The sequence below is a fragment of the Apodemus sylvaticus genome, chromosome 1 (assembly GCF_947179515.1).
Source record: "Apodemus sylvaticus chromosome 1, mApoSyl1.1, whole genome shotgun sequence".
Classification (NCBI taxonomy): Eukaryota; Metazoa; Chordata; class Mammalia; order Rodentia; family Muridae; genus Apodemus; species Apodemus sylvaticus.
Window position 1 is genome coordinate 86279486 of NC_067472.1, and position 13720 is coordinate 86293205.

At 42.6% G+C, this 13720-nt stretch overlaps 1 protein-coding gene across 1 annotated transcript in view; it reads right to left on the reverse strand.

The window, feature by feature from the left end:
• Acsm1 (acyl-CoA synthetase medium chain family member 1) overlaps positions 1-13180 on the reverse strand; it is a 32165-nt gene extending 18985 nt beyond the window's left edge. The window contains exons 1-5 of the mRNA XM_052175073.1: positions 12989-13180; positions 7996-8206; positions 5026-5233; positions 3421-3561; positions 720-879 (exon numbers count right to left, since the gene is read on the reverse strand). Of these exons, the coding sequence (XP_052031033.1) occupies positions 720-879; positions 3421-3561; positions 5026-5233; positions 7996-8206; positions 12989-13180 (912 nt within the window). The remainder of the gene's footprint in view (positions 1-719; positions 880-3420; positions 3562-5025; positions 5234-7995; positions 8207-12988) is intronic.
• Positions 13181-13720: the final 540 nt, after the last annotated feature.

Below are 13720 nucleotides of genomic sequence, written 5' to 3' on the forward strand. Positions count from 1 at the left end.
AAAAATATATCAAATAAAAAAATAAAAAAATAAAAAAGTATATGCCAACAGATAAAGACATTTGAAAGAGGGAAAAGAAAAAATGAGTACACATGGCTGAAAGTAAGAAGTGGTGAAAGACATTGGAGGAAAGGCAATGAGGGATGGATTTGACCAAAATACATTGTATACATGTATGATATTGTCAAGCAACAAATAAAAGTGTATTTCAGAAGTCTACTTGACAGATAAGGGAGCCAAGGCTATGACTGATGACTAAAATGCTAATCAATAGCAAAGATGGAATAAAAAACTAGGCTTGTCATAATCTGAGGCCTTATTTTTGAACACTTTATTATAATGAGTAATATCCTACCCCCTCACTCCCACATACTCACACCTGCTACATGGCCCTAGAAAAGCCAGGATCCAGGGATTTGGACTTAGCCTCATTGTTTTAGTTTCTCAACATCCATATTATGGGGTTTCTACCCATAAAGTATGATCCATAAATTTGAGGAATAGCCCAGAAAGATGCATCTATTCCAGCTCACATTATGATCTGATCCTGATACCCTGACTCTGACTCAGTGTCTCACATGGTGAGAAGCTCAGAAATAGGTTCATTTTAATTAAGCAGCCTTCTTGGGTTAAACTGAAGCGTTCTCAGCTGGGGCCAGCTTTGGAGAACATACATTTTCCATGAGAGGGTTTTGATTCCAGGAAGTGGTTCTTCTTACCTCTACAATGACGTTGGGGTCGAACCGAGGGAGGTGGTGGATGAAGACTGTAGCTCCTGATGCCCATGGCTCGATCAGGCAGCCCACAATAGCCAGAATCCATCCTGGGTCTGACATGCACCACAAGACATCAGATGTCTTCAGGTTCAATAATTTTCTGCTAACTCAAAAAAACAAAACAAAACAAACAAACAAAAAAACCAGTGGCCTCAGCTATGGCACCATCGGAGCATGTCAACAAGGACTGTGGAGACATTTTCAGCCAAGGAATGACCCCTCCCATTAATTTTAAGTGATTTGTGTGGGATTTCAGAGCACCAAAGGTTTCCCACCATGTCATAGTTCCTGGACACAAGTTTTTGAAATTAATTCCCTGCTAATGACCACTTAGAATTTGCTAACAAAGCTGGATCAGAGTCTTATGCTGTCTTCCTGGGTCTGAGTGAGTCACAGACACAAGACTTGGTGATTCTGACAGCATATAACATGTCATGGCAATATGACATGATGAAAAACTAATCTAACCAGAAACGCCTGAAGCCTAACCCTGGACTGCTCTAGGTCATGAGCCAATAAGTCCCCTATTTACACTTTGGCTTAAAGGGTTTCGGCTTTCTGTTCTCCTTTTCGAGTAGACCTTATTTGAATTCTTTCTTCAGAAACTTGAAGTTCTTGTCATACAGATCTTTCACTTGCTTGGTTAGAGTCACACCAAGGTATTTTATATTATTTGTGACTATTGTGAAGGGTGTCGTTTCCCTATTTTATTTCTCAGCCAGTTTATCCTTTGAGTAGAGGAAGGCTACTCATTTGAGTTAATTTTATATCCAGCCACTTTGCTGGTTGGTTATCAGGTTCAGGAGTTCTCTGGTGGAATTTTTAGGGTCACTTAAATATACTATCATATAATCTGCTTTGATTTCTTCCTTCCAATTTGTATGCCTTTGACCTCCTTTTGTTGTCTAATTGCTCTGGAAAGGACTTCAAGTACTATATTGAATAAGCAGGGATCAATCAGCCTTATCCAGTCCCTGAATTTAGTGGGATTGCTTCAAGTTTCTCTCCATTTAGTTTGATGATAACTGTACTGATACTGGTTTGCTGTATATTGCTTTTACTCTGTTTAGGTATGGGCCTTGAATTTCTGATCTTCCCAAAACTTTTACCATGAAAGTGTGTTGGATTTTGTCAAATGTTTTCTGGGCAGCTAATGAGATGATGATGTAGGGTTTTTTTTTTTTTTTTTTAGTTTGTTTATATAGTGGATTACGTTGGTGGGTTTCTGTATATTGAACCATTCCTGCATCCCTGGGATGAAGCCTACCTGATCCTAATGTATGATTGTTTTGATGTGTTCTTGGATTCAGTTTGTGAGAATTTTATTGAGTATTTTTGCATCAATATTCATAAGGGAAATTGGACTGAAGTTATCTTTCTTTCTTGGATCTTTGTGTGATTTAGGTATAAGTGTAATTGTGGCTTCATGGAATGAATTGGGTAGTGTTTCTTCTGTTTCTATTTTGTGGAATAGTTTGAGGAGTATTAGATATTCTTTGAAGGTCTGATAGAGTTCTGCACTAAACCCATCTGGTCCTGGACTTTTTTTGGTTGGGAGACTTTTAAGGACTGCTTCTATTTCTTTAGGGATCATGGGACTGTTTAGATGGTTTATCTGAGGCAGTTAGTGAAAGGGTAATGGCCAGAAGATGAAAAGGAGGAGGTTCTTGCTTGTCTGCCTTTTCTTGCTCCTGTGTTGGTTAATAAGTTAGAGAATGATGCTCAGTCTGTTCTGAATATTAACAGTTGGGGAAGAAGAAGATAAGGGGTGGAGGCAATTGGCTTAATTTATTGAAATAATTCACCAAGGCTTAGTTTCCCCCCCCCTCTCTCTCTGTCTGTCTCTCTCTGCCTGTCTGTCTCTGTCTCTGTCTCTCTGTCTCTCTCTGTCTCTCTCTGTCTCTCTGTCTCTCTCTGTCTCTCTGTCTCTCTCTGTCTCTCTCTCTGTCTCTGTCTCTCTCTCTCTCTGTCTCTCTCTCTCTCTCTCTCTCTCTGTGTGTGTGTGTGTGTGTGTGTGTGTGTGTTTTTGCATTGAAACAGTTTTTATGTGTAGCCTTGTTTGTCCTGGATGTCACTGTGTAGACCAGACTTTCCTCAGACTTACAAAGAGCCACCTGCCTCCGTCTCACAAGTACCAGATGAAAGGACCAGCCATCACTGCCCAGCCACCTCCATGTATTTGTGCTCAGTTCAGACTTGTTGTAGCTCAGTTCCAGGCACGATATTAGTGAGAAATGCCAAGTCTATTTTTCCCATAAAAGAGAAGAAAGGCGGGCTCTCTGGGCAGGTGACACCTAGACAGCATTTTGTCTTTCTCCCACTGTCAGAGACACAGTGACTGGCTACTTGGCTTGCAGAATGCCCTCCGATGAGAGTGCCCAGCAGAACCCAGAGGCATCTCTTGTGTGACCCTGAGACTATGTCAGGTAGCATTTCTGATCTCAGACTTTCATCCCTCAGACCTCCAGAGGCTAAAACAGAGAACAGAAGCCAGGCAGGAGATGGAGACACTTCCACCCAGAGTGCCATCACCTCAAAATGCATGTGTGTGTGTGTGTGTGTGTGTGTGTGTGTGTGTGTGTGTGTGTACCTACCCTTTACCTCAGACTTGGGGCCCAACCTTTAAATAAGTGTTCTTATTTACCATGAAGGGATACAAGACCGAAAGGCAAGTCCCTGGTTGTGCTTTGCCATCTTGGGGTAACCTGTGGTCCCACTGGTGAAGAAGATGGCCATGGGATCCTTCATCTTTGACTTGATACAGGTATGGTCTGGGGATACTGATCTGCAAAGAGATTCAAGGCAAAGGAAGAATAAAATCACATTATTGTTTTCCTATCTTCTGTTGATGCAACAACATACATGAAGTATCAAGTGGGGAACCTGGAAATCTGCACAGCTAGAGGACAAATGGTGGAGGTTTCCCATAGACTGGGGCGATTTGGACAAAGGGCCTGGTCTGTCTTTAACTGAAAAATTCGAAAGAAGATATGGACTAAGACATTACATAACACTTAGCTAGTACTGTCTGTTCTGTGGCACCAGTCTTAAGTGAGCTGGAAATGGGAACTTATTGGACAGAGATCCCATCAGTTCTGGGTGGGAAGCAGGGGAAGCTTCATCCCTTTGATCTGCTTGTTGTCAGGAGCGGCTTCTTAAAGGATGCACTGAGCCTTTTCTGATTGTATAAGTAAGCTGTCTAGTTTTGTTGTTGTTTTTAATCCTGAAAATAAACTTAAAATCAAGGAACACCAGTACTGCTGGCCTTCCTAAGCAAGCCATGGCACTACACTGACTGGGTAATCTGAATGATTTCCCAAACATTTTCTTGATCTTAAACTGTTTTCAGCAAACTCTCTGACTTTATGAAAGGTCACTTGGCTTTACTATTGAAACAAATGTCTTTAGAAATGGAGGTGTTACACCAAGGAAGCAAGCCTTGCATAGTTCCTACCCGTGTTGAGTATTGCTGGATATGTCTGAATGTATTTGTGTGTGTGTGTGTGTGTGTGTGTGTGTGTGTGTTGTGTGTGTGTGTGTGTGTTGTGTGTGTGTGTGTGTATGATGTCTTTCTTTAGTCCTACCTTAAGCTTACTAGTAAGGTGGCCACAAAGGTACTCAGGAAATGGAAGATAGCAACCTCTAGAATTACCATTCCATTATGCCACTGAAATTAGAAATTTAGTTTCTTATTCTTGTTTGCTTTTCAGAAATGATCTCACTGTGTAGCCCTTGCTGTCCTGGAACTTGCTATGTAGACAAGTCCCACTGTGAGCTTGCAGAGATCCATCTGCTCCTGCTTCCTGAGTGCTCCAATTACAGTTATACACTACCACACCATGTTCAAGTTTCACATTTCATGTTGAAAATTTATTTTCATTAAACTTCATATATGCATTTTTATATATGAAAAGGTTCCTCATCTACATGGAATACACAATACACGTGTCTTCGGATTTTACAATATTCCTTTGCTTGGCCTCTGGGATGAATGTACTTTAATGGCAAAACATGGAAGTTCAGCTTTCTGACTTTTCAGACAAGGAATCAAAGGCCAAGGAAACCAAGGAGGAGAAGCAAGAATCCCAGGTTTTACAATGGATGAATAACATATCTAGGAAGAGAATTTCTAGAATCCAGTCTCAAAGGGCCTCTTATGCTAGCTATTTGTCTCCCAGTGCTTGGAAGTAGATGGTTTCCTTCCCTATTCTCTATTCAGAAATCACATTTAATGAGATCAAAAACTCACTTCATCAGTGACCGGAAGTTAAGCCACCCTTCATGGCTGTGATCAGACACCACCAGCTTGGTTTTCAGATCAGGACACTGAGAAATCACAGATTCCACCTCTGGGACAAGGCTATCTGTGGTCACAATGGCTTTGGCTTGAGACACTTGTATTCGGTAGAGAATGTCCTTGGCTTTCAGTTGGGTAGTCCCAGGCATGAAGATGACCCCTAGGGGTGAGAAAGGATGGCTTGCTTTCACATCCATGTGCATAGGCCCAGCTTATCTGCTGAGAATTCCCACAATACTGGGCAACATATGGCCCACTGACCCTCTATACCATGGGGGATTGAGAGTCTCACATCCTGTGCCAAGTCTCATCCTTATAATCGCACACTCATAATCAGAAACTTAAGATCTCCAACTGATTCTTACACACACACAAATTGTAGGCTCTTAATCCTTTCTACTCTAGATGAGTCCAGACAGAGGGTAGATCTTAGAGGGGATCTTAGGCTGCACACATTAGGCCAGATTAGGTACATTAGGCCAGATTAGGTAGCGGTCCCTGCGCAGACAGCATTGCTGACATTCAGGGCTGACATTCAATACTCACTGCTCCATTTCCTCTTCTTCCCCATCAGTACTTTAAGGTAACATAGAATGTCCCTGTTTCTTTTACCTCAAGTTTAGCCACGCTCTTCTCTGCATGTTCCTATATGTTCTCTTTATCCAGCATAACCACTGCCAATGAGTTCAAGCCTAACTGCTCCACTAAATTCACACCCTTACTAGATGCCCTCTTCTCAATCCTCCTACTACCTCAAGACCACAAAACACAGACTTTTTCCTCCACATCACTTTTCTGTAGAATACCTGTGCCCTCTGTCTCCAGGAAGATACCCTGTTTCTTTTTCCGACATGTGACATTGAAGGTACCTCCCACTTTTTATGTGCCTTTCTTTCTCTTTATTTTTCTCTTTCAAAATGGCTGTGCGTATGCATGTAGGTATGTACACTGTGGGCACATGTATGTGTGTGTTCATGCGTATGAATGTTTGTGTGTGTGCATGCATGCCTTTGTGTGTGTGTGTGTGTGTGTGTGTGTGTGTGTGTGTGTGTGTATGGTGTTAATACTGACTAGGATTCTTTGCATGTAGAGAACCCATTATTGGACCACCTTTCTTTGCTTCTAGCCTTCTTTAATTTTGCTCACCTCAGAGAACTCAGCTATATAGCCTCCTGCTTTCCCTTATCCATTTCTTGGTTATAGAAACATAGTTTTTCTTTCTATGTTCTCTTTGCCTGTGCTATTAGTTCTTGGTTCCATATTGTACTCTATTAGCTAATGGAAGGGAAGGGAAAAGAAAGGCAAGGAAGAAAGCAGGAAGGGAGGGCAGGAGAGAAGAAAGACATGGTACAGAATATGCATTCCGAGATGAGGAAGGTGATGGCAAGAACAGAATCCATGAGTTCTCCCACAGTTTGCACATGAAACATCCCCAAAGGTTAAAGGCGTGATCCCCAGCTGGTAGACCAAAAATGTTGAAAGATGTTTGGATGACAAGGTCTATGAGCTAATGAACAGACTAACCTATAAATGGACTCATAATTTGGATGAACCACTGGAGAGGAGTCTTTGCTGAAATGAGTCACTGGAAGTGTCTTTAAAGGTGATCGTGTTCCTGATCTCTTCCTGATTCTTGTGCTTTGTTTCCTGGCTCCATGACTTGGCCGAGATAGTTTGTTCTACCCTATCTCCCCTATCTATACACGATGACCTCTCTCCGCAGCAATGGAGCCAGGCAGCCGCGGGCTGAAATCACGAGTGAAGACAAGCCTTCCTGCCTTTAGCATGACGTTTCCTCAACTACTGGCCACGGCAGTGAAAGCCTGAAAGACAAAGCCCCATGTGGATTCTAAATTATACACGAACATGGATAAGTAATTATAAAGGATAGGACATCTCTCTGTGAGATTTTTAATTAATAAAATGCTGATGTTATGATACAAATGGAAAACCTCCTTAGAAGGCCACAATAGTAGCATTCAACACAGTTGAGAACAATTGATGGAGAGTTAAATCATATAAAAGTCTATTGGGGGAAAAAAGATTCACAGCACCATGCAGGAGAAAGCATGCGGATACTGCCTGACTTAAGTGATGAAATATTTATCCCTGAATCTGGGTAAAGCACACTTCACACATGCTGACAGGTGCACTGAGGAAGGTGCAGCCTTGCTTTGCAGGGTTGCAGTCAAATGCAGCTCAGGTGAGAAGAGCTACAAAGGGAGAATCATAAACCCCAAATCTGAGCTGTATTCTGCAAAACAACTGGCTCGAATGCTTCAAAAATGTCACTACCATGCAGAGAAATCTGAAACACTGTGGGTTAAAGGAGATGGAGCAGATCTGATTACCATATCCAGTGCATGATTCTCAGTTGGATTTAAAGAGAATCTGGCTCTAAAGGCTATTGTTAGGATAATTGAAGAAAGTTTGTTACTTGTGTATAGGTAACTATAATGCACTGAATTTAGCCTTGTGTCTTAGCTACCCTGTGAGTTTGTGAAGGGAACACCTTGGGTTTTAGCAGATTTTTTTGTTCCTGTGCTCATGGGTATTTACCTGGTACTTGTAGGTTTCACAATATCCACAACAGATTCTGAGAGAGGAAGGGAGGGGTACATGATATTGTGTTTAGAGCATATTAATTCCAGAGTGATAGGGAAAGAGAAAGAAGGGGTGTGAACATGTGGGCGTGGGAGAAAGAGACAGACTTGAAAAATAAGGAAGATATGAGGAAGAGACAATGTTTTGTCTCCAACTGAGCTGTCCATTCTCAGAGGGAAGGACGGAGGCTTCCTCTGTGGTTCCAGCATAGAAGCCAAGAATGGAGACCCAGGGCTTCACCTGTTCTAGGCTGCATCCACAGCACCTACTGTCCGGCACTGAGGTCCCATGGGTCCCGCGTGTGAGTGAGTCACTGACCTGTTCGGATGCAGCCCACTGTCACCAGCCACCACTCCGGCACTCGAGGTAGAATCAAGGCCAGGCGATCTCCTCGCTGCAGGCCACAAGTCTTCTCAAAGATGTTGGCGGCACGGCAGGTGAGGTCCCTCAGCTCCCTGAAGCTCCATTTTATTTCCTCTCCTTGGCCATTCACCCACCAAAAGGCTGGACCTGCTCCTCTCTTCCCCTCCTAGTTAAGATTGGATACCAAGCATCACTCCTGCTTTCAAGTAAGAGGACAGTGCACTTCCATAGCCACAGTGTGAGCCTAGTACAGCTAGGTCCCATCTTAAGACATGGACAGGCTCCAGAGAAGTAGAGAATGACTTGGGTACTAACCCCAAGTCACATGTGACCACAAATACTCTTCAAACTTTCCACTGAAGACAAACAATTCTGCTTCTCCTTTTGTCTGTTCTAGGTTCATTTAGACAGTGATTTTTCTCTTTTTGCCTCAGTTTTTTCCATTTATAAAATGGGGACAACAATATTGCCTAAACAGCAGTAAACTTTAAATAAACCATATTAACAGTGTTTAGCACAAAGCAGTTGCTCAATAAAATAGTATCATAGCAAAAGGAAAGAAGCTAAAGACATGGCTAAATGTTTAGGTAACATTTTGAATTTAAGGTATTACTCATGGTAGGATGTGAACACCAAATAGAAGGAACCCACTGGTCCTTGTTTCCTCACAGAAATATCAAATAATAACAGATTGTCCAAAGTAGCTTTGTGAGAACTCTAGAAATCAGTGAAGGGTCTGCAACAGTTTATCAGCTAAAGCCACACTCAGAATGCAGGGTATTTTGTGTCATTCTTTCTTGCCCTTTTTTGCCATGCCTGTGGTGTGGTGCAGTGCAGTCAACAGGAAGCCACCCAATTCCAAGGCTCATGGAAAAGGCTGGAGCTTATTTGCAGTGTCCTGGTCTATTCAGGAGACACTGGGTGAACTACTTTCTCTCCTGCCTCATTTGAAGGTCACAGGGGAATACCATCATAGTTTGACTCTCAGGTTGGTTATCCCTGTGTGGGTAGCAGGGTTTGTGGTGTGTAAAGATTGGTGGGCACTTGTGGCCGTGAGGTGACAGAGCAAGGAACACACCTGAACTGCCAAGGTATGGAGAAGCAGCACAGGTGAATTCCTAAGAGGGAACTGGAGTTAGTAACACAGGCTGTGTAACTGTGAAAACTGGCACAGGGGAAGAGGACACAGAAAGGACCAGGAAATGCCAGAAAGGCTGCAGATGACATGAAGCTCTCACCTAGCCACATTAGCGGCTGCCTTCTTTTATTATCTGTATGACTGAAAAAAGTGGGGGAGGCTTCTTCCCCCACATGTCCAACATTCAATCAATTACCACAGGCATATAACAACAAACAAACACCAGAGAGATGCGGTCTATCGAAAGGGACAAAATCGATCCCCCAAAACAGAAACTCAAGCTGTGTGGACCTTGTCTGTTAGACAATGTGTGTGTGTGTGTGTGTGTGTGTGTGTGTAATATCTGTGTTAAATTTGCTCAAACAGTTGAAGAAAAACACAAAGATCAAACAGAGATCAGAAACACTCCAAATGAATCCAACAGCAATATCAATAGAGGGGCAACCTTCTGAAAGAGAGAGAAGTTAAATTATAGGACCCAGAATATAGTAATTGAATAAGCATGCGTTAGAGGGGCTCATCAGGAGAGCCAACAGGCAGAAAAACAAGTGGAGGAAAGTGAGTGTGGGTCACTTGAAACTGTTACTCATGAAGGACAAGAACGAAGAAACCCACAGGGTTGCCAGGCCTATGTGCAGTCTGGGAGTCTTAGGAGAAGACACAGCCGTTCAGCTTATCTGAAGAAACAAAGGCCCTGCACTACTGAGTTTAAGGAAAGACCTAAATAGTCTAATACAAGGAACTCAACACCTCCAGGGGAAGCCTGAGGAGACCTGTGGGAATTGTAATCTACACAGGAAGGCTGGAGACACAGGCCTGATGTTGAGTGTCTAAAGGAAAAGCAACTCTTGTTCTCCAAGACCAAGAGACCCTCAAGAAGACCGACCGTCAAGTTCTCAGCAGATGTTTTGCAAGGTGAGAGGACATGAGATCATATATTTGAAATAGAGAGAGAGAGAGAGAGAGAGAGAGAGAGAGAGAGAGAGAGAGAGAGAACAACTAATTACTTATCATTATTTTCAAATGTGAGTGAGAATTAATATATTCACAGAGTTCGATCAGGAGGGGTCCATCACCTCCAGACCTGCCTTACAAGAAATTCCAGGAGTCCTCACATTGGAATAAAAGGAACTGGATATTAACAAACAAGAAAACACAATGTTTTCTTATTAACATGGAGACACTTGTAAGACTGTAATATGATTATTGTTATAATTTTGGCTTGTAACTTCACCTATTTTTTTTTAAATAACATCATATAATTATTTACTTATTTGTGTGTGTGCACTAGTGTGCGCTCAGGAGTTTACAGTTATGCATGCTAGAGCATGCACGTGAATCTCAGAGGACAACTTTCAGGAGTGGATGTTTTCCTGCCATGTGGGTCCTGGGGACTGAACTCTAGTTGTCAGGTTTGGCAGCGGCAAGTGCCTTTACCTGCTGAGTCATCTCACGGGCCTCTACTTTTATTCTTTAGTTATATTTAAAAGACAACAATAAACCCACATTAAAGTGGGTACAAAAGAAGTGGCATTTGTGACATCAGGAATATAAGGTTGGGGTTGAATGTGAGGGATAAGGAGCCGTAGAGGGATAGGGCTTCTAATGTGATTAAGGCCAAACTTTTCAAAGCTAAAAATAGACTTTTGTTGCTACAGAATATTGTATGCAGTCCTCATGGTAAGAATAAGGAAAAAATCTACAGAATACATGCAAAAGAAATGGGAGAAAAGGCACAAGTGTGGTCATAGAATGCCCAATTAACATAAGATAACAGCATGAAGAAAGTACCAGAAAATTTCAGGGAAAATAGAGCATTGTGTATCTTGTTTACTCTCCTATCCCCAAGCTGGGTACCAAGCAGGTTTTAATTCTATGAATGAACAAATGAGTGAAGCGTGTGAGAGACAGAATACATAGAAGCTGATGGGAATGTGGCCTCTCTTGAGTACATTTGGGGATTGCTTCAGGACTCCAACTCTACCTCCAGCTCTGACTCTAACAACCATAACTAGAACTAGAACTGTAATTGTAGCTATAACTAACTAAATATATGTCTGACACCTTGTCAGTTTGGGGCAGTGCTTTTGATTGGACCACAGATAAGTTTCTGAGCAATGCTTACTAGTGAATCCCAAGAGGTGCTGCTGCAGAAAGCAGAGGCTTCCCAGGTGCGCTGACAAGGACAGGCCCCACCCTACCTCATCCCATGACTGTATATTGACAGCCTACTGTGTGTGAGGCTCCAAAAGTCACACTAATGGTGAGGGGGTCTGAGTTAATCATGAGTAAGGCAATTAGAAATGTTGACACCGACAGATCTAAGCTATTTCAATATTAATGGGATAGGAGTTTGTAAATGACGGTGGTTGTTGGAGATATAGATAAAATTGCAATGGCCGACGATGATGTTATGAAATCCAACCACCCTGGACTTTGCTGTAGGATGATTTACTTGGTTGTTAATCCCATAAATTGGTGTGTGGACTCACCAATGAGAACTTTGTGGAGAAAACATGGAACAAGCTAACACCACTGTCTCTTTATCACTACACTCTTCTTTCCCAACCAAGGAAGAAAGCTAATTTATCTCAGAGGCAGAGGTGCATTGGCCTCTTAGATGTGAGACTAGGGTAAATGCTGGACTGTGGAATCAGTCTGCCCAGACCCAAACCTGTTCCCCTGCATTTTAGATAGGTAGGAGATTCAAGCAGGTCACTGAAGCGCTCCCCAAATTTCTCATCTGGAAAATGGGAAAATGGAAAAAGAAGAAAATCAAATGCAAAAATGGCTGAGAAAGGACAGAAGCATTTCTCCATGACAGGTCTGTGTTTGTTTGGTTGTTTTGTTTTGTTGGCTTTGTTGTTTTTTTTAGGGGATTGCATTATCATGAAAGTTCTGAGAGGAAGATGGTAGATATAAAGGTGTGGAGGAGGTAACATTGGCTTGAACAGTAACATGTGAGTGCATGCTTATGGAGAACTTAATATTTACAACTACTCTTCAACTTCATCCCAGGTGAGTTGTCTCCATACAAAGACAAGTTCCAGGTGGGTTCAGTTAAGGCTGAACCTTAAGTGGTTCAAAACGTTGCACCTGTTTACCAAATCTCCGAATGCCGCTACTGCTTTTCCATCCATCTGTGTCTTGGGAAAAGAGAGACCAAGGTGGATTTCTGCAGCGACACATGATGTCTCTGCAGGCCACAGAGACTACTTCTCTGGAAAAATCTTCTCGAAGCCACTCTCAAGAACGTAGCTGACATGGAGGACCCCAGGGAGACTTGCTACCTTTGCAGGGTGATAGGTTACTTGATTTATATAAATGTGGTATATGCTCCTGTGCACATTCTGAAAGTCTCTCCCCTCTTGAGGCATGGCTTACAGTCAATGTGCTGAACTGAATTTCAATCAGACTTTCCCACTAACTGAGGGTGAGAACTCAGACTTCCACGAACCTCCCAATTCAAACTTTCGCTAGCTCATAGTTATGGAAGAATAAATGTGCATCAGACACTTTTACCCACTGTATGAGTGAGTTTTCAAAACAAATTAATCCCTGTTTCACAGAAAGAAAGTAACAGAAAACAGCAGCAGCAACAACAACAAACCACTGAAACTCAGAGAAGACACACAGACTACGCACCAAGCCCTCAGGTGCAGGCCCTTCCTGCTACACAGCTGCCTCGAAGAAGCTGTAGGTCCTTCTGTGTCTCTAGAGAATCTGTAAATCTCTCTGTGTCTCTTTCCCTAGTTAGGACAGTCACTAGTCCACTCCTGTTCCCACAGCCCCATCACGATGCCCTCTTACCTCCTCCATTTGAGCCCAGTAGTCCAGGACATCGCTTGCAAAATTGAACTCCTCAGGCGAAGCATGGTCAGTCCATCTTGGAGCCCCAACTCCTGAAAACAACCGTCTGTGCAGCTGGGGAAGGCTTAGGGAGAAGCCATGGAAGAATTTGCAGATGCTTGATGGGATTGGGAACCTCTTCAGCCACTGCATCTCAAGTCCTCTGGTAGGAGACACAGAACCCTCATGTCACTGACTGCCTTGAGAAGACACGGTTTACACACCCTGCAGGAGCTGATCCTGTTCCATTGCTGGAATTACCTCACATGGGGATTTCTCTCCCCAGCTGACGAGCTACAAGGTACAAAATGGCACTGAATGGCTGTTGCTGCTCCACTGGTTTGAGGCATATTCCTAGAGAACTCTTACAAGTTCCTCTGATTTGACCCCATGGGTCAGATTATCTCTACTCTGTAAACCTTTCTTCCCATCAAGGCCAATCTTGCAGTTTCCATGGAAACTGTCATATGGTCATCTGATTTCTGTCCCCAAAGCTGATTACAGGCCAAAATCTGAATAGTCATCCCTGTGACTTTTAAGCACAAGCTAAAGTGATCATAATCCCTCTCAAAATTGTGTGTGTATGCTACCAAAAATAGCTCAGACTGTCTCCAACTAAAACGACCATAAAGTGAAAAGTTGTAAAAATTCCCAAGGTTATGATTTCTGTCATGTGAAGAAAATGAAGCGTAT